This window comes from Hemibagrus wyckioides, linkage group LG05, assembly GCF_019097595.1.
Source record: "Hemibagrus wyckioides isolate EC202008001 linkage group LG05, SWU_Hwy_1.0, whole genome shotgun sequence".
NCBI lineage: Eukaryota > Metazoa > Chordata > Actinopteri > Siluriformes > Bagridae > Hemibagrus > Hemibagrus wyckioides.
Genome location: NC_080714.1, coordinates 15,146,312 through 15,167,554, shown reverse-complemented (window position 1 = coordinate 15,167,554; position 21,243 = coordinate 15,146,312). Strand labels below are relative to the sequence as shown.

Sequence of the window (21,243 nt, the reverse complement as noted above, 5' to 3'; positions counted from 1 at the left end):
GTATATCCTCTGTAATGTTGTGACCATGGAATAGTCAGGAATGCAACTGATTTTAATAATAACACACAATTAGAATTTCTTTACAGATTTTATAGTGATTTTTGTGGTAATAACCAGCTGGCTAACAGAATGTTCTGCAAATACATTTTCTTAATTTTATGTTAATATACACTGAGACAAATGAAAAGCTGAATTTTGAATGAAGTTATACAAACTTTAAAAAAAAAAGGCAAAGATCAAGATACATGAAAAATATACATGCAGGGTCAATGTCAGAATGCCATAGTGTTCATCAGCATGTTCATCAGTTTAATGGTTACAACATGCCTATTGGTCACTTCACTAGTACAGATGATTCTGGTACTGATGAAGACTCTCCACTAATAATGTGAACAGACTGCTTTCTATATATTTTAACTCTGTGGGTTGCACAGATTGGTACATCTGGTGTTCAAACACTGTGTCTGCATTAGATGCATAATTAATAGAAAGCTGATTTTTATTATGCGAATTGCACAGTTTCAGGTTTAAAATGGTCATTACGAAGCCCTGACCTGAATACAATAGACCCACAGAAAATTTGTAGACTGAAATGAAAAGGCATGTCTGGACAAGGAGGTCCACAAACCAGACTGAGTTTCACCAGTTCTGTGAGGAGGAATGAGCCAACATTCTGGCACAGTATTGTGAACAGCTTGTGGATGGCTACCCCAAGAGCTTTATTCAAGTTTATTAATTAAAAGGCAATGCCAGTAAATACTAACGAAATGTACGTAAATCCATGGAAAATGTGATATAGTAAATAAATCCTCAAATAAATTCGAAAAGTCTCTTACGTTATCATGACACGTATGATAAAAAATGTGTGGAAAAATCGAGTTTGAATAGCTTAGGTATATATAACACATTTTTATAAATGCCAGAATATAAAAACCCACAATGATCATTTTTTCATATTAAATTTATTTGTCATTCTGACTATTTGTTGAAGCTCTATTTGCAAGTGCTACACTATATTGGCAAAAGTTTTGGGACACCCCTCCAAATGATTGAATTCAGGTGTTGTTTTTCAGGGTTTGGGCTCGGCCCCCTTAGTTCCAGTGAAAGGAACTCCCAACTTGTGGGAACAGTTTGGAGATGACCCCTTCCTGTTACAACATGACTGCACAAAGCAAGGTCCATAAAGACATGGATGAGCGAGTTTGGTGTGAAGGAATTTTACAGTGTCCTGACCTCAACCTGATAGAAGACCTTTGGGATGAATTAGAGCAGAGACAGCGAGGCCTTCCTCAACACCAAACTCACTCATCCATGTCTTTATGGACCTTGCTTTGTGCACTGGTGTACAGTCATGTTGGAACAGGAAGGGGCCATCCCCAAACTGTTCCCACAAATTTGGAAGCATGAAATTGTCCAAAATGTCTTGGTATGCTGAAGCATTAAGAGTTCCTTTCACTGGAACTAAGTGGCCAAGCTTGACCCCTGAAAAACAACACCTGAATTCAGTGATTTGGAGGGGTGTCCCAAAACTTTAGCCAATATAGTGTAACATGGCACCCTAAACTTTGTCCCATTGTCCCCATGTCCCAGGGTTTCCTGTGGATTCCAGTTTGTCCCTAGGTGTTCTGTGTGTTTGAACAGCATCCCAGTTTATTTATCCGTATCGACTGCCACCCTGTGCAGAATAAAATGTTTATTGAATATGAATGAATGAATGTAGTTACCCAGCAGGTCAATGGGAAAACAATATTAAAAATCTGACTTGATGTAAAATGGCCCTGTGCATACGTCACCGTTGTTAGAGCGACTTTTATTTTTGAGGCGCTGCGGAAGGATATTAAGCAAATGCGCCGCGGTCTTTAACTCCGCGCACTCCTGTCCATGTACGCCTCCGCCGTGCTGCTGTACAGTGGAGTGGCTCTGTGCTAGAGTTTCACTCAGGTAACCTAACACCAGAGCGGACCGTTCCTGAGGACGTCGAATTGACAGTATAATTTATTAGTAAATAAACAGTAACATGATAAAAGCCATATTAATATTCAACAACCATGGGAAACCCAGGCTTTCGAAATTCTATGAACATTACGTAAGTACGAGTTTCATTGACGCTAGCTAGCAAACTCCAGGGCTAAGTTGAGCATCCTGTGTAAATGAACCCGGGGGAGCTGTGAGAGAAGTCTGGACTCTTTTCTCCCAGAGAACCAGCTCGTCTTGTGTATTTTTGCTGTTAGCATGTAGCTTGTTTATTTACAGACTACAAAGTGCTTGTGTGTTGGTGCAGTTAGTAATGACTGGAGCTAACTGGCTAGTCAAATCACTGGCTGAGCCTGTACGTTTAAACCAAATGATTTGCCTTAGCAATTGGTTTGACTAATTTGTTCGGACAGTGTAATCACACCTGTTTGCACCTTTTGTTTAGTTATTGCTATATCAGCTAAAAGTCAGTGTTGGTCACAGCCGTCAAACTGACCGTTAAGTGATGTTTGCGCAGTGAATGTATCGCCATATGGATGTTCATTGTAATTGAGAATACGCACATCAGGGCTGAATCAGTCTAATGAAAAAGCTAGGACAGAGAGTATCATGTTACGAGTGTGTAATGTGATCTTGAATTTCTCGTCATGTGTGATGCTACCAGTATATACGCTTACACATGAGAGAGACAGACAGGGGACCTCGGGTTGCCACGTGACTCGGCCTCGCGATTGACTCGTGATTCAGTGATTCAGTGATTCAATGAGACTTCTCAGGCTAAACCCCACCATGTCACTATAATGAACATTAATTTCAATGTAATTAACTAGAAATAAATGAACACATTACGTACTTTGATGTCTATCTTTGCCTGTGTAAAATCTGTGTTAGTGAAGTGCATCTTTATCTATAATAAGCAGAAAACTGTTTACACATATAGATTTAACTGTTTTACCAAATGACTAGAACCAGGCTTTCTTCTTCTTCTTCTTCTTCTTCTTGGCTCCTGTTGTCCTTTTGAGCTTACATTTATTCTCTAATGCTGATGCGCATCATTGCGGATAGAATGAAATCATTTAGTAGTTCGAGAGAGAAAAAAAGTGTGGGTATATGTAGTAGTGTTATTTTTTTTTAATAACCCAAATTTGTGTTACTTTTGAGACTGAACATGGTAACAGGTAGCGTTACATCCAGCAGTATGCACCATAGGAAGAGAGAGTCATCACATCTGTTTTCTGCTCTCAGTGCACCACTGGATCTCATGATTCAAGGGTGAAAATTGCATCACTAATGTGCTAACACTGTACTTCTCAACACAGCTGTAAACACACCTTCACCTAAGCTCTGCAGCCCTCCACTAAATCTCTGCAGCTTCATGTCACTGTCAAGGTGTGGACCTGCCCAAGTGATCAAGGGCTTGATTGTCTGCATCACATTCCCAGATGGACAGATTTGTATAAGCAATAAATAATTGTTTGCGATGTGATGACCAGTGAAAGTTTATGGGCGCTTTCACGCTGACAGTTTAGTGTAAAACAGAGCAGGGTTCGCTTCAGAAATTGGTAATGTGAAAGCTGTCATGTGGAACAGGAAGCGCACCGTGGTACTGAACCCGAGACTTCCTGTTGGAGGAACTCTGAGTTCGGTTGCACTGAAGCTGTGGTACGATTCCCATGAATGTGAACGTGACTCACACTCTGGTCTGCACTTATTCAGGAAGTAAAGAAACCTGTGTGTTTGTTTTAGCCGATGACGAAACATCAGTTTTCACAACATACGTGTACTATGAGACACAGAAGAGGTGAGGCACTTTACTGCATGTATAACAGCACTAAAATAAAATAAATAAATAATATTAAAAAATGCATATAATGCAAATTAATTGAATCTGTTTGTGAATCTGAATAAATTGAGTCTGAAACTAGACAAACTCTGTGTGGCTGCAGGGAAACAATAACACCCAGATTCAGACTTCAGTAAAAGTGCCCAGTTTGAAAACCACCTTAAACTTTCTTTTTCATTCAGTAACAAATAAACTTCCTGATCATTTTTCCGGTCGCTTCAGGACAGCAGAAATTTCAAGGTCACAATGACAGATTCAAATGATGCACCGTGGCAAAATCAGCCAGTTATCCCTTGAGCTTTGGGGAGGGTTTACACATGGAGAAGAGTAACGTGCACACAACTATTTCATCTCATAGCTATTTTAATTGGCTGCTGGACGCAGTGCCATGGGTGCAGGACAATGCATGTTAACCCACTGTAAATGGATTTTTATTGGGTGTAAATCTGGCCACAACAGGATGATGTCTAGTGATTTGAGATTAAGGAAGTGAACCAAACACCAGGATATTTCTACTTTAATGTTTATGCACGAAAAACAGATTCATATGAAACATAATTTTGCATTATGCATCGTCACCTTATGGAAGTGCATCTTTCATTATGCATTTCCACCTTGTTTTCTTTTGACCCACAGATCCCAGACTGGCAGATTTGCATGTTTCAGGTTCATATACAGTGCATTGGCAAAAGTTTTGGGACACCCTTCCAAATCATCGAATTCAGGGGTTGTGCTTGGCCCCTTCCAGTGAAAGGAACTCTTAATGCTTCAGCACACCAAGCCATTTTGGACAATTTCATGCTCCAAACTTTGTGGGAACAGTTTGGGGATGGTGCCTTTCTGTTCCAACATGACTGCACACTAGTGCACAAAGCATGGATGAGTGAGTTTGGTGTGGAGGAACTTGACTGGCCTGCACAGAGTCCTGACCTCAACGTGATAGAACACCTTTGGGATGAATTAGAGTGGAGACTGTGAGCCAGACCTTCTTGTTCAACATCAGTGTCTGACCTCACAAATGGGCTTCTAAAGGAATGGTCAAAAATTCCCATAAACACACTCCTAAACCTTGATGAAAAAGCCTTCTTAGAAGAGTTGAAGCTGTTATAGCTGTAAAGGCCGAGCCAACTCCATATTAAATTCATGTGCATGTAAAGGCAGACATCCCAAAACTTGGCAATGTAGTGTAGATGTGTTCAGCACACACTGAAATTGGTGAAGGTGGGAGCAGTTCAGGAAGGAATTCCTTTTTTCCCTAGTACTGCATCCTCTTCGGTTGAAGTGAAGGTCATTAAAACTCTGAAAAACACCACTTTAATCTGAAAAGGTTTACAAGCAGCCAGTACATAGTTTTCGAAGTATTGCAGACTGAAATTTTAGAAGAAAAGAGATCAGAGGATATGGACAAACAAGGTGCTGTTGCCACTCTGTGTTTAGTGCTGCTGGATATTTTGATGTTTTTCTTTTATGCATTCTGATTCACGCTCATGAAAAAAGCTGGTCACTCACCACACATATCCTGAAGCATGTGATCTAAGCCTCTGTCACTCTGCTCACAGGATACAGAGCATCTGATATATTTTTGTACTGGTTTTCTCACTACAATCCTTAGGATCTTAATCTTTCAGTTGTAATCTAATTGGTTCTCTATACATCAGCAATATACAAATGTTTTTGTGAACTAGTTTCCACAGTCATTGAACTAAGCGAGGTCATCTTTGTAGCAGACGGCAGCGAATTTACTCAGTCATATGAAAAAAGCTGCGGTTAGTCGCCAGGATATGAAGTAGTATCTTTCTGTGAATGCAGACGTCAAAATGCAGCAGAGCGTGTAGTGAAGCTAGGGGTTCGCTTTGCATGACTGCAGCGAGAACTCGAGCGTTACATGTCGACGTGATGAATGACCCTCGTTGCTCCTGGTTATTGTATATTAGTTAGATCAGTTATATAAGCTACACAGCTTGTAGTACTGCATCATTAAACGGTGATTTTTCTTCTGACTGACTGAGCTATTTGTCAAAGGTGGGATTTCAGTATTCGAGTCTTGATTTACACTGACAGGTTCTCAGCATTTCATTTCATTTTAAAAGCATATAAAATGCCATCTACATGTATAAATTAAGTAAGATATAATAAGCACAGAGTTAGTATTATTAGATGCTAGTCATGTGGCATTTTTCTCTCTCTTTTTCTCTCTCGCTTGCACGAGATGTTATGTTCTAGGCAACAGCATTTAAGTTTTATCTTCCATGCTGCATAGATAAAACTGTCTACTCTGACCTTAAACTTGTGTGACTTCTCTTAAAATGTCTCATGGAAATGTCACTGTCTTGGAGTAGATGTCAAATCTTTGACATGTTTTTATTTTTCAATAATTTAAAGGCTTTGAAAAAAACCCTGTCAAGGGAAATGTTTCTTCTAATAATCCCATGTACCTAATCCTACTTTTCTCTCTGTGTGTATATGTGTATGTGTTTGCCTTTTTAAATGGATACTGGCTATTACTGTAGTACATTGGAGCAGGTGGTCTTTGTGACACTGCATTAATGCTGCTATCCTTTACCTCAACATCTGTCTTCCTCCTTTGTAATTAATCACAACATCAAATTCTTTGCATTTACATTTCCAGCATTTCAACCTTCTTATCTGATTAACAGACTACAGACGGTATTTCACCATTAAAAACAAATATTTTGCAGTAAGTGTACACTCTGATATAAACTCCTCCACCAGCTGGCTGAATAAAAGCACAAAAGGCCACTTGTGCTTCTGTTGTATGAGTCGAAGCCATGGACAGATCAGATTACCTCTGCTCATCTCTGGTTGGCTTGTGCTGACAGTTTGCCCTGTCTAGAAGTGATATCAATCAATTAAACTTTCATATTTCTCACCTAGAATTCTTTTGTAAATATTATGTGTATTTGATATTGTATATTTAATGAAATTATAGTAGCAGACGATGAGAGCTACCTTTTCCTAGTAAAGGACAGCATGCCTCCATTTTGAATTACGGAGCATGTGTGCAGCAATAATCTAAATCCCGAGCAAAAATTACTTCCATTTATTGTGTGCGGTGTGTGCTGTGTTAAAAGCAAACCTGCCGATTATGGGCTGGGTAAATAGTTGGTCATGGAAAGTTTGTGTTCAGCTGCGAGCAGCTCACTGACCTCATTTGTTCATTTACCCTGGAGGAGCACCAGGTGTGTAATATAAGCGTCACATCAATGTACTGAAGTATTCATGGTGGGGTAGAACCATACCTCCTAGCCATACCTCAAAGATATATATATATATATATAATGTGTGTGTGTGTGTGTGTGAAGATGTGGCCTCTTGGTTGCCTTTACAGTGGAGGATATGTAATACAGTGCATGAGGAACCCGTATGAAGTGCCCTAATGACTGCTCATGAAGTGCCCCATAGGCTCCTCTACATGTAACATGAGATTAACTGTTTAATATTTAACACTTAATGGAATAAGTCTCCTTCTAGACCTAGCAGAAACCTCAGCTACAACCCCTCTCACCTACGCCGAGCTAGCACTGCAATTTACTGATCACTCACCTGTTCATAAATGTCACTCAGGTTGTAGCGTGTTCCTGTGCAGGACTGTCTAATCGAATAGAGCAGCATGACAAGGAAATCTGCTCCACATGCCACCATAGAAGGTGGTGAGCTAATTGTTTTAGCTGGTCATGAACAGGGTGCATACATGAAACAAGAAGAGCCCAAGAAGAGCTCATGCTGCTGATTCTCTGTTGCTCGGGAGCTCTCCTCATTCATCTTCATCTAAGTCCTTTTTGTTCATGGTGATCTGTCAGCTGTAATTACAAGACAGTGCTTTACTGGTCTATTGGTGTTTATTTTGTTTCCTAATGTGAGTATCATATATTGTATAATATTTTGTTATGCTGCTGCATAAGCGTGGCATCTGACTTAAATGCAGAGCATAGAAAATGTGGTGATGTGATTTCACTGGATTTTTGTAGAGTTCATTCTTTATTTATGAGCAGAAGTATAGAAAAAGAGTAAAATATGAAACAAAGGCAGGGAAAGGGTGAAATCTGACTTGTCTCTACCAAAACTCCAATAAATGCGCTGTGGACTGAATGAGATCCCAAGACTCTGTTTGTTTAGTCAGTCCCACTAGGGTTTTTTACGATTGTTTCTGTATGTAATATTATATATGAAATTTTTGACTGCATATGGACATTGTGGCTTGTTTTACACAACCTTCTGAAGTTTCTCCCTTTTTATTTCTGTAGATTTTACATTTCAGGTGCATGTGTGTGTAAAGTCTTTAGTAGGAACAGTGTTACTCTGGGTTGTTTTTTTTTTTTTGTTTTTTTTTGCTGCAGAATCGATGCTGTTACTCAATCAGCTTGCATTAAGAGAGAAATTCAAGATTTTAATCCAATTTCTTGTGCAGACCTGTATTCACATAGAGTGAAAGCAATCGAGCATTTCTGCTGTTTCAATATGAAAAATATTAAAGTTATACCAGCGTAACTCAATTATTTGTATTTTCTCACCCAGAGTGAAGACACGGAGCAGCAGATCATCAGGGAAACATTTCACCTAGTATCAAAGCGGGATGAGAACGTCTGCAATTTTCTTGAGGGTGGAATGTAAGAATGATGAATGGTTTTTAAATATATATATATATATATATAATGTGTGTGTGTGTATATACTTTAGAAAATATCATTCTCATGATATGGCATTTCATTCTCAGATACTCATATGACTGTTTTATACACCCAGGTTGATAGGTGGATCAGACAACAAGCTGATCTACAGACACTATGCGACGCTGTACTTTGTCTTCTGTGTAGACTCCTCAGAGAGCGAACTCGGCATTCTAGACTTAATCCAGGTACTTTATTATCAGCAGTTTATTTCATTGTGCTTATGCTGTGGTTCAGTTGTGAAGTAAATTGCGTCGTCTGTCTCCTCACAGGTGTTTGTGGAAACACTGGACAAATGTTTCGAGAATGTCTGTGAGCTTGACCTCATTTTCCATGTAGACAAGGTAATGTATAATGATGATGATCAAGCATGTATACGTTATGGCCAAAAGTATTTGAACACCTGCCCATTAAGGTCAGGCACTGATGGGTGAGTTGGGTGAGGAGGCCCGGGGTTCAGTCAGTTTGCTTTTATCCCAAAGGTGTTCAGTTTGGTTGTGGTCATGGTTCTGTGCAGTTCATTCGAGTTCTTCCATACGAACCTTGGTAAACCATGTCTTCATAGAGCTCGCTTTGTCCACAGGAGCATCATCATGCTGGGACAGGTCAGAGCCTCTTAGCTACAGTGAAAGGATATTGCATACAAAGACATTATCAGTGTTGACCAGGGATGTCCAATCTTATCCACAAAGGGCTGTGGGTGCAGGTTTTCATTCCAACCAAGCAGAAGCTACACCTGATTCCACCTGTTTAATTAACTGATCTTGGCTTTCAGTAGACTCAGGTGTGGCTTCTTCTCGGTTGAAGTGAAAGCCTGCACCCCTGATGTAGACAGTGCGTCAAAATTTGAGGCAACAGTATGGGGAAAACCTGCAAATAGGTTTGATGGTCAGGTATCTCTAAACTTTTGGCCATATAGTTTTTGTTTTTCTAAATTATCCAATTGTAGCTACACAAGGAACAAATGTTCATTATTTGGCTTAATATTTCCCAGGTACACAACATCCTGTCTGAGATGGTGATGGGCGGCATGGTCCTAGAGACCAACATGAACGAGATCATAACACAAGTGGATTCGCAAAACAAACTAGAGAAGTCTGAGGTAAGAATCATGCAGCTATGCATCTCTACTCTAGGAATGTGCAGGCATGACTGTATGTGGACTGCATGTCCCAGAATGCCCTTTTTGTGATGCCTGTCTGTGGCTCTCTGGCCTGCTATGCTGTGCTCCACACTAAAAGCTCAACCTGCAAATTGCAGTCCCTGCTCTAAAACAGAGTAGTACACAGTGTCCATGTTGGGAATCAAATTCTGACTTCACACAGACACCCACATGATTTCTTCTGCTTCTCACACCGAGTGTTTCAGCTAGATGGAACACCGCTCCAAAATGACCCAAACATTCATGTCAATTAGATTTTTGGTTTCCACAGAGGGAATTTTTAGAAGTTTGAGGGGGTGATATCAGTAAAGATGACAAGATTTGATGGTGAGTCAAAGACATTGTTTGGTTGCTAGAATGATTCAGCCTTCATCAAAGTTTCTCAGGCAGGTAATATCTAGCCTTTGTTTTATTTCAACATCATGCATATAAATGCAGCCTGATTTTATTATCTTTTGGTTTACAGGATAATTGGCACACTTTCTTTCATATAACATATTCCTTACATCAGGATTTTGGTTAATTGGTGGATTAGCTACAAAAATCGGACACGTTTTTTTTTCGTGGTAGATTTTATTGGAATGTTTAATTGCACCCCAACATCTAAAGGAAAATCAGTAATCCGAAAATAGGCAAAATAGATTTTGGCACTCATCCAGTGTATTTGTATGTAGACTCATTGGACACTTTAATAGGAACACCTGCTATACATATTTGCATGTTTATTTTATTATCCAATCAACGAGTTATGTCAGCAATGCATAAAACTTTGTGCAGATCCAGAGCTTTGTTTTTACCTCGTGCACCAGAATGGCGATTGGGTTGACCTTTTCTTTTCTTCTTCTTTTTTTTTTCTTCCCTGACTCCTCCCCAATTTAGTCTTGTCCAATTCTCACACAGGAAAATTCTATCATTGTTGTTACTCTGGCTTTACAGTACCCGCCATGCATTACACAAATGCATCACTCATGCTATGATCAGCTAATCCTTGCTACTGGCCACTGACACATAAACTGATAGAGGCTTCGGTGCTTCTAGCTTCCATTTGTAGTGTAGCTGGTGCAGACTGTTAACTGCACTGGTCATGAAGCGCCCAGAAATTTACTTCAAAGCAGATACAATATTTAATAGTTTATCCGTAATTCATATGTGAATCTAGTTCAGGATGGTTTATACAGTATTCAGGAACAGGTCACTGTTACCAGAGGCAATTTTGGCCATTTTGGACTCATTCACGTACACAGATATAGAAATCAAAGCTAGCAGATTAATGATGTAGCTGAGGTAACACCCAAGAACAGATAATGATCACGTTATGTATGTGAATGTTCATGCACTGTGTTAGAGAGGTCCTGAGTTTGTGCTTCAAAACTAGACCTTTTCAAAGTGGGTTCAAATAGATAACACAATAAATGTCTAACAAATGAATGAACTGGATTTCAGTTTAGTAATTGCATGGGTGCTAATATGTATTTGATTAACCAGTGTTTTTTTTTGTTTGTTTGTTTGTTTTTTTTTGTATTATTTTTTTAACTCTTTGAATGAGTGAATAAGTGAGTAAATGTCTGAATCATTCTCAGTACCCTTGTGTCATAAACATCAAATCTTGCTTGTTCTCTCTTTTGGCAACCTACCCTAGACCGCTAGCACTGAAATATGTTACAATAAACTCAATTTACCATTGACAAATTTGTAGTCATATAGATTTGCTAAATGTATTCGTTATAATAAGTCAAAAATATCAACAAAAACTAGATATTAACTTTTCAAATTCCATGTCTAAATTTTGTGGCAAAAATTAAGCAGGCCTGAGTATTTGAAAAGATTTTTGGATGATTTAAGTATGTAAAGGCATGTGCTGACATACTTTTTTGATATAACAATAATTACGTAACATTTTAGCACAATTTCTTTCAAAAATAGTGCTGAGGAAAAAAAATCCATTTACCTTTGCTTGTCTTATTGTGAAGTAGTAGCCACATCTACCCACCCAGGGGACTTCAAAAGTGAAATGCCCATAGCTGCCATTTGAGACAAACCAAACTTCTGGTCAAATGTTTATGGACATATAACCATCACAGCTATACAGTGGGGAAAATAATATTTGATCCCTTGCTGCTTTTGTAGGTTTGCCCACTTACAAAGAAATTAAGGGTATATAATTGTTATGGTAGGTTTTTTTTTTATAACGGATAGAGACTGAATATCAACCACAACCGCACATTAGGGTCATGGAGTGGCCTAGCCAGTCACCAAACCTTAATCCTACACAAAATTTATAGAGGGAACTGAAACTTCAAATTGCCAAGCGACAGCCAAGAAACCTTAAGGATTTAGCAAAGATTTGTAAAGAACAGTGGACCAAAATCTCTCCTGAGATGTGTGCAAACCTGGTAGCCAACTACAAGAAGTGTCTTGCCTCTGTGTTTGCCAGCTAGGGTTTCTCCACCAAGTACTAAGTCATGTTTTGCTTGGGGATCAAATACTTATTTTACTCCGTGAAATGCAGCTCAATTTATAACATTTGTGTCATGTGCTTTTTATCTAGATTTTTTTTGTCTCTATCTGTAACAGTAAACCTACCATAAAAATTATAGACCCTTAATTTCTTTGTGAGTGGGCAAACCTACAAAATCACAAGGGATCAAATACTTATTTTCCCGACTGTACAATATCTCAAAGTGAGTACACCCCTCACATTTTTGTAAATATTTTATATCTTTTCAAAGTCAGTACACCCCTAAGTGGAAATGTCCAAATTGGGCCCAATTAGCCATTTACCCTCCCCGGTGTCATGTGACATGTGAAGTTCAACATGGCACCTCATGGCAAAGAACACTCTGAGGATCTGAAAAAAAAGAAAAGAATTGTTGCTCTACATAAAGATGGCCTAGGCTATAAGAAGATAAGCCCGCATACAGTTTGCTGAAGACAAGCAGACTAAGGACATGGCCAGAACCATGTCCTGTGGTCCAATAAGACCAGGATAAACTTATTTGGTTCAGATGGTGTCAAGCATGTGTGCCGGCAACCAGGTGAGGAGTACAAAGACAAGTGTGTCTTGCCTACAGTCAAGCATGGTGGTGGGAGTGTCATGGTCTGGGCCTGCATGAGTGCTGCCGGCACTGGGGAGCTACAGTTCATTGAGGGAACCATGAATGCCAACATGTACTGTGACATACTGAAGCAGAGCATGATCCCTTCCCTTCGGAGACTGGGCCACAGGGCAGTATTCCAACATGATAACGACCCCAAACACACCTCCAAGATGACCACTGCCTTACTAAAGAAGCTGAGGGTAAAGGTGATGGACTGGCCAAGAATGTCTCCAGACCTAAACCCTAAGGTGGGGGAGCGCAAGGTCTCTAACATCCACCATCTCTGTGTGTCATCATGGAGGAGTGGAAGAGGACTCCAGTGGCAACCTGTGAAGCTCTGGTGAACTCCACGCCAAAGAGGGTTTAGATATTAATGGCTGTGTGTTGAGTTATTTTGAGGGAACAGCAAATTTACACTGCTATTCAGGCTGTACACTCACTACTTTACATTGTAGCAGAGTGTCATTTCTTCAGGGATGTCACATGAAAAGATATAATAAAATATTTACAAAAATGTGAGGGGTGTACTCACTTTTGTGAGATACAATGTGTTTCCACAAAGATGGAAGTACACAATTGTTTATAGTGTCTTTATATTCTGGTACTTCAGATGCATAAACCGGTTCTAGCATGACAGTGTGCCTCTACCATGTACCATGGTTTATATCAAAGTTGAGGCGAATTACCTCTGACTTCAATTCACTGAACACCAGTGATGAACCGAAGTGCTGACTGTTCAGTGCCTGACTTCACTAATGCCCTTTTTGCTGAATGAGTAAATCCCCATAGTGCCACTGCCAAAGCCTTCCCAGAAGAGTGGAGATTATGATAACGGCAAAGGGGAGACTTAATCTGGAATGGGATGTTCAACAAACACATCGTCAGTTGTCCTCAAACCTTTGGCCATATAGTGTTAACAAAAAATATATCTTAAAAAGGGCATTTCTGATTGATTATTTAATAAGGGAATAACAGATGGACACACTTTTGTACTGTTGTTACTAAATAGGAACCACTGAATTTAAGGTATTGCCTATAAATTCATATAGTAATGTAAATGAAAGGAAATGAAGCAGCTAGAGGTAGTGCTGTGGCGAGTAAGCATTCTGGTATGTTCCATGTCTTTAGTGCTTCCTCCTGCAGCTCTCCATTTGTACTTTATTTGCATTTGTAAAGTCAGATTAAGTCAAATGGAACTAATTAAACTAGTGGCAGGATGGAGGAAGCTTGTCTTTCTTTCTTCTCATTAGTAATTGTAGTACTTGTTTGCACAGGTGATAAATAAATAACAGGAGAAAACAAATAATGTTAAAGTGCATTCTGAATGATTGTTACTTCAGAGTTCTCGTAGGGTGGAGTAGGTCATGAGGATGGGGCAAACACTGTTAATATACTTATGCCTCTTGAATAAAACCAAGGGACAGTGACGGTATTTTCTAATGTCCATAATACCTATATTCCATAATACCCTATTTTAAATATCACAGTATTATTGGCACATGCCTGATAACGGATTAAATAGTCTTTTGGTTCACTTTTATAGTCTGCGGTCTAAGATGGGTTCTACTCTTTCTTTCAGCTCTACAAACTGTGATTACTTATCTGCTTTAACTACCATTCCTCATTCCTCTTTCCTGACTTTCTCTAGTTCTTTCCATTCTCTTCTTGCAGACGTTTATCTTTCAGTCCCCCAGGCAAGACAGGTAGACCCAGGTACTGCTCTGAATTCCCAACCAAGTAATTTTACATAATTTTACACATCCTGAGGACGAATATTAGACTTCTCAGAGGTACATAATGTACCTTTGTTTAGACTTGGAGTTTTTGTTTTGAAACGTGTAAACCGTCTGATTCTCCGTCAAAGGACATCTACAACAACTAAGCTAAAAGCTCAAGCAGTTCTAAATGTTGACTGTTTGGTTGTGTTTCAATTCAACGAATTACACTTCTGTGGACTTGAACACTTGCTATGACCGGTGATTTTTGTGTTCAGTCGCAGAAAATCTGCAGTTTTAATGGTGCCTAAAGACTTAAACAGTTGTTGCTTGGCTTTCATTTTAAAAGAAAGTTCGTTCTCAGGATTACATGGTAGAATGCAGCAGATTTGTTTTTACTTTTATGTGGAACTTGCTAATATTGTGTTTACCTCAGATCTAAGAGTAGATATTACCGTGACATAATATGGATCACATACAAAAATATTTTGGACACCGTCCATATTTTGTTAAATCTTTATGTAGTTGGTAAGTACTTTATACAGTTTCTTACTGTATTCCTTCCCAGATGAAGGACATTCACAAGCTTCTTGATGCACATTGTTAACTGGTAATGACTGACTGACTCAAACGCTTTCATTTTCATGTAATTTTCATTATCGTGTATTATTCCAAATCTTGACAGCAGTAGAACAATAGAACATATATTTGGGGTAATTGCACTCTAATCTCATATTAACCCAGTCTAGTGATGGGCAGTTTTTGAATGTGAACATTTTTAACTTTAATCAGATCAGGCATATTGCTTTGCAAGCACAACAGAATCATCTATATGCTAAAACAAGCCCAGTGTTAATAAATGAAGACCTGTCCTGTAATTTGAATCAGAAGCAAAAACTCTTCTTTTGCATGTGTGCATGCATGTTGAGGTTCTCCACCAAGTCGCGATGTTGCAAAAAACAATGCTGGCATACATGCTGGCCACATAGCATTGTTTCCTTTTTTCTTCATGCTTTGTATGTCTGATCATGTTCACCCTATGGAGTGATCTGTTTACTGCTACAATTATCCTCAGCTTCAAGACCATAGGTTTCAGCATTACAAAACCAGCATGGCAAAACCGTCCATGTGGCAACATGCATTTAGGCCACAACAACCCAGAAATGTTTTTCCTGGCTTGAGCCTCCCCTCACTGGGCCCCGGCCCCCCAACAACACCAACATGTCCCATAGAGCACAGCGATGACAGGATGTATTACACCTGAAAACACGTTGACTAAATCAGCACTTTGTTGATTATTAGATTCCAGCAAAATTTTTGCTGTGACCCAAAACATTTGTTCTGTTTTGGACAGATGCAGGAATGAATAGGCAGGCCCCACAGTCCAAAACAATGGTTCTGTGCAACGTGCGTCATTGTTCAGTGGAAATGAAGTCTTTCGGTCCAAATGTAAATTTTGAGAGGACCTAACTGATTTCAGTAAAGTCAAACATTGTCCAGGCTGGTTAAGAATAGGACCTTGGTTCACATTGGTTGGATTTGTGCTGCCTGTTTTCATGTCTGTATTTCTACAGGACAAAGATGTTAATCCTTTTGTATTACAGTGATAGGCATTCCAATTCAAAGTCCTACATTCCTACAAGGCCTCTCCTTATATGCCTCCATCAAGGACTAGTTCAGTCAGGACTGACCATTTTACTCCCTCACAGCATGGTGCTTGGCCTCGTGGTGAACTCAAGAAAAAGGCTCCTTATGCCAGCACCCCATATGCCACAAAGAGAGGTTCCCTTGTCTCAGAGAGAGCAGCACAGACTCTAGCTTGCTGAAAAGACACAAACTTGCTGGAGGCTTTTCTAATGAAAATGAGGCTGTGTGGGAGGGGTTGTCAAGCAGATAGGTTGATGTGTCGTGTTCCTTATAATATTGTGGCATACATTACACAGGCCTCTGGTGCTTGGAAGGAAGAAAAAGAACACTAGTTATTCTGGATGGTTTTCCCTGAATAACCCCCATGGTTTCTTGTCATTTGGGGACCAGCACTGAAGAAGACGCCAATGTGACAGAGGAATTTATTGACAGTGCTGCACAATGCGTCATACATTGTGATGTTGAAGAGTTTGGCATGTGTGTGCATGTGCAGAAGGAAATGACTGGTGGTTACCCAGAATGCATAGAAACATGGTTCCATGCATAACTAGTGACCCCTTCTGCATCTTGTATAGATTAAGATGTCCCCATCTTGAATAATCGACATGTTGTGACCTGCATTTCTCTTCTGGAGGTCTCTATAGACTATAGATTTTTTAATAAAAATTTTCCCAGCGTTGTTTTCTTTTTTCTTCCATATTTCTCTATTTAAAGTGGAGATTATGTGGTCTCTACATGGTCTATTACTGATATTATACATTTATTTGTATTTACTTATTATAATGCATGATGTATATGAAATCATAATGTATGGATATGGATTGCTGTACGTATTTGATATGGTTGCCTGTACAGTATGTCCAATACTTCCAATAGTTCTGTGTGGTAAACCACAGAAATTTCAAAACCTCATTGTATATTCAAATAAATGTCTCATTTAAATGAATCTTGGCAGTAATACATGTGGTATTGCCCATCACTAGCTAAATTTAAGCTATAGTTACATCCTTTTTCAGTGCACTAAACTCCTATAAGCTTAAAGAAAAGTGCATGATTAATTCAGACCTCTTGTAGTCAGTCAGTTTTTACCGGACATTTGTGTCTGTATGTCTGTTAGAAATCTTTAATGAGAGTTTGAGTTCTGTCTGTGCATCTGTTTGTATGGTTTTGACAGTAGTTTATAACCCAGTCTTAAGACAACCATTCAAATGTTTCACCTCTTTACTGACTCATGGGGTATATGTTATAAATCACACTAAACAAAAGGTTCTTTTAGAATACACTTATAGTAGTAAAGCCACTGAAATGGTTAACTGTAGTGAAGACTGAGCGTGGAATTCCTCACTGCTGCTCTGGCTGTCATTGCAAGAGTGTGAATAATTCAGGAGTGCAACGTCCTCTTAGTTTTCACTTGTAGTTTGAGAGTATGCAGAGGAATAAATGGAGCTTTTGAATAAAAGCTTTTAGACCTTAGCATTCCTTTGAATAGTTTCTAAGTAATATATGTTGTAGAAACTGATGGCTAACTGTTATTGCATTGAAGAATGGTTTATGGTCCATGCACTTTTTGGCCATTCTGTTTTCGTGTAACAGAAAAATAATAATACATAAAAAAACTAAACTTGAATGGTTTTTGATTATTATTCTAGGCAGGAGAAAAGGAAAAAAGGCAGAACAAAAAGCAAAAAAAGACTTTTTCAATATATGTTGTTAAAAAATGAACCTAAATCATAGAAAAAAAAGCTACATCTCTGATAGGTCTGTAAATCATTAATGTTTCTTTATATTAATGTTTTGTATTCTGTTTAAGCTATAAAAAGAAGCTAATCCTCTTGTCAGCATAGGATCAATGATCAATTAATTATTAGGAATTATAGTGCATGTAAAATCTAAATGAATGCTTAGTGATCTACAAATACTGATATTAGTGATCATTGAACTGTTGAGTTGTAAGTATTACAGAAGTGTTGATCACAGCTGGCAGTCAGTGAAGCAGGAGCTTAAAATGGCAGGAGTCAGTTTGGTGTGATTAGTGAACTAAATATCCAGAAGGTGGTTATTATAAGGGCATAATCGTGAGGAAATGCTTTATTTCTGCAGTGCTTGACAATTTGCCAGCTTGGCATACTTGACTGTATTAAGATGCAGTTTAGAGCAAGGAATGTGGAATTTTGACATGATTTTTTTTTTTCCTTTTCAGATTTCCTTTCTCTGCTTTTACATTTTTCTCTCTTGCCCATTTCGTAAAGACTTTTAGTTTAGTTTTGGAAAATTCTCACTAAAGGCCATGCTTTTAATTGATGAACACTCCTTGATCTGTTGATAAATACGTTCAGTTTCCATAGTTACGGCTTACTCTGCCCTACTCTTAGTTACACTGGAAATTGACCTGAGACATGCATGTGCATATTGAGCTGTGAGAACAAGAATGCCAGTTTGCACCCATCTGTAATGTGCTTTGCATTTCGTGTGATGTCGACTGTATCTGTGAAACGTGATTCGAGTGTCTGTGTTGTCTGTTCTTACTGTCTGTGATTGTTATTTTCATGCCATGGTTCAAACACTACTGTTACTGTGTGTGTGTGTTGGTGCGTGTGTGTTCACAGGCTGGCATTGCAGGGGCTCCTGCACGTGCTGTTTCAGCAGTAAAGAACATGAACCTGCCAGAAATGCCCAAGAACATCAACATCGGAGACATCAGCATAAAAGTGCCAAACTTGCCATCTTTTAAATAGCAGCAGTGGACAAGGATGGGCAGACGTATTTGCTAAATGTTTACCAAACACAAAGTGAATATCTTGTTAAGAAGGTACTATGTGATTTCCTGTCGTGTTGCTTCTGGTCTTGGAATGCCATTTATGTGTCTCTCTCTCTCTCTCTCTCTCTCTCTCTCTCTCTCTATCTGTCTATTTTTTTTTTTTTTTTGGAAATGAAGTATTTATTTATTACATTCCAGAGGCCTTTCTGAAGGTGTGCTCCAACATTTTGGCTGCTCCAGTATTTGAAGATTGTGTCTTTATAATGCTTTGTACAGCAGACCTAAAAATCTACTCAGTTATGTAAACATCCAAGTGATGCTGTATATGCTTTAATTGTATTACTGGTATTATACTGTATGTAATCAGAGTATTTTATATATAATTTATCTTTTCTTACTCAAGCAGTGATTTTATCTTAATTAGTGCATGTGAGTGTTTCTTCTTTTTTTTTTTCCACAACAAAATAAAAAATGCATCATTTTAATTTCTGGTATTTTTAATGGTACACTGTAGTGTAATACCAAGCAGGTCATAATAGAAAACGCTTATGCACACACACACTAGATGCAACAAAATACTATTACATTTACTTAGATACTGCGTGTGTATATACAAAGTGTATATACTGCGTGTGTACTGTACAAAGGTTTTAGGCATAAAGTAGGAATGCATTCTTCTAAATAAATATATATATTTATAATTTGTTTGCATTTTGTAAATTGATATAAAATAAAGATAGCAAACAGAAGAAACATTTACATTACATTTACATTATTGTAAATCAAATCAGTGTTTGGTGTCACTACCTTTTGCCTTTTGGCTTTAAACCAGAATCAGTTCTTACACTTGCACAAGGTCAGGGATTTTGTAGGATCAGAGTCAAATGTATGATTAACCAACTATACCGACCAGGTGCTAATGTTGATCAGTTTCATATGTAGGTTGAAACCCAGTCATTAACTGAAACAGGGACAGTTGTGTAGGAGCTGAAATCTAGGTGAGCCAAACTCTGCTACTAAGGTGATGATGTGGAAGCCATGTCGCAGGTCATACACCATGGCAAGACTGAGCACAGCAACAAGACACAAGATAGTTCTACTGCATCAGCAAGGTCTCTCCCAGGCAAAGATTTTGAAGCTTGTGCTGTTCGAGCTATTTTAAAGAAGCACAAAGAAACAAGCAATGTTGAGGACCGTCAACGAAGTGGCCGGCCAAGGAAACTTGACACATCATGAAAGTCCAGCAGTTCCAGCAGCAAAGGACTGGTGGAAACCAGAGGGACCCAGGTACACCTATCTACTGTACAGGGAAGTCTGTCAAGAAGTGGTCTTCAGGGAAGAATTGCGGCCAAAAAGCCAGATCTCAAGGAACTCAACTATGCACGAAAACATAGGAACCAGAGTGCAGAAAAATGGCAGCAGGTGCTCTGGACTGATGAGAAATATTTGGCTGTAGCAGGAAGCAGGTTGTTCACCAAATGGCTGAGGAGCTATACAATAATGAGTTTCTTCAGGTAACAGGTGAAGCATGGTGGAGGTTCCTTGCAAGTTTGGGGCTGCATTTCTGCAAATGGAGTTGGAGATTTGGTCAGGATTAATGGTGTCCTCAGTGCTGAGAAATACAGGCAGATACTCATCCATCATGCAGTACCATCAGGGAGGCATCTGATCAGCCTCAAATTTATTCTGCAGCAGTCCTGAGTCCTGAAAGTGATGGTTTGGCCCCCACAGAGCCCTGATCTCAATGAATCATTGAGTCTGTCTGGGATTACATGATGAGATAGAAGGATTTGAGGCAGCCTACATCCACGGAAAATCTGTGGTTAGCTCCCCAAGATATTTGGAACAACCTAGCGGTTGAGTTCCTTCAAAAACTGTGTACAAATGTAGCTAGAAGAACTGATGCTGTTTTGCAGACAAAGAGGGTCACACCAAACTTGATTTGGATTTCTCTTCTGTATATTTCATTTCCTTTTTGTTAACTGATAAAAAATAAACTGGTAACTCTAAGTTTTGAAAGCATTCTTACTTTATAGCATTTTTTCACACCTGCCTAAAACTTTTGCATGGTATTGTGTGTGTGTGTGTGTGTGTACATGTAAACACAAAATGTAAACACAAAATACACTTTGTAAGCTACTTGTGTTCTAGAAAATTTTGACTAAAGGTGCACAACAAAAACAAGGGACACACACACAAAAAGCAAGCATGCATGAATGGGACGTTTTTACTTTCCCTTAGGTGTTCATACATAAATGAAGCTCACAGGATAAAGAAAGCCCATGCTCATTAACACACTGGGTTGGCTTCACACAACGCCTTTATTGCATCTTTTGAAGTGCCCACTCTGGGGTCTAG

At 38.9% G+C, this 21,243-nt stretch overlaps 1 protein-coding gene across 2 annotated transcripts; it reads left to right on the top strand.

The window, feature by feature from the left end:
• The first annotated feature begins 1,862 nt into the window (after positions 1 to 1,862).
• On the top strand, positions 1,863 to 19,370 carry ap3s1 (adaptor related protein complex 3 subunit sigma 1). Of its 2 annotated transcripts, XM_058390252.1 has the most exons (7): positions 1,863 to 2,086; positions 8,354 to 8,445; positions 8,582 to 8,693; positions 8,778 to 8,849; positions 9,500 to 9,607; positions 14,437 to 14,478; positions 18,734 to 18,849. In XM_058390252.1, exons 1-6 carry the CDS (start codon positions 2,018 to 2,020, stop codon positions 14,470 to 14,472), a joined length of 489 nt encoding a protein of 162 aa, XP_058246235.1. In that variant the 5' UTR covers positions 1,863 to 2,017; the 3' UTR covers positions 14,473 to 14,478; positions 18,734 to 18,849. The 2 variants fall into 2 exon arrangements, with proteins under 2 accessions (XP_058246235.1, XP_058246234.1); XM_058390251.1 differs by lacking the exon at positions 14,437 to 14,478 and having other exon boundaries at positions 1,866 to 2,086; positions 18,734 to 19,370.
• Positions 19,371 to 21,243: the final 1,873 nt, after the last annotated feature.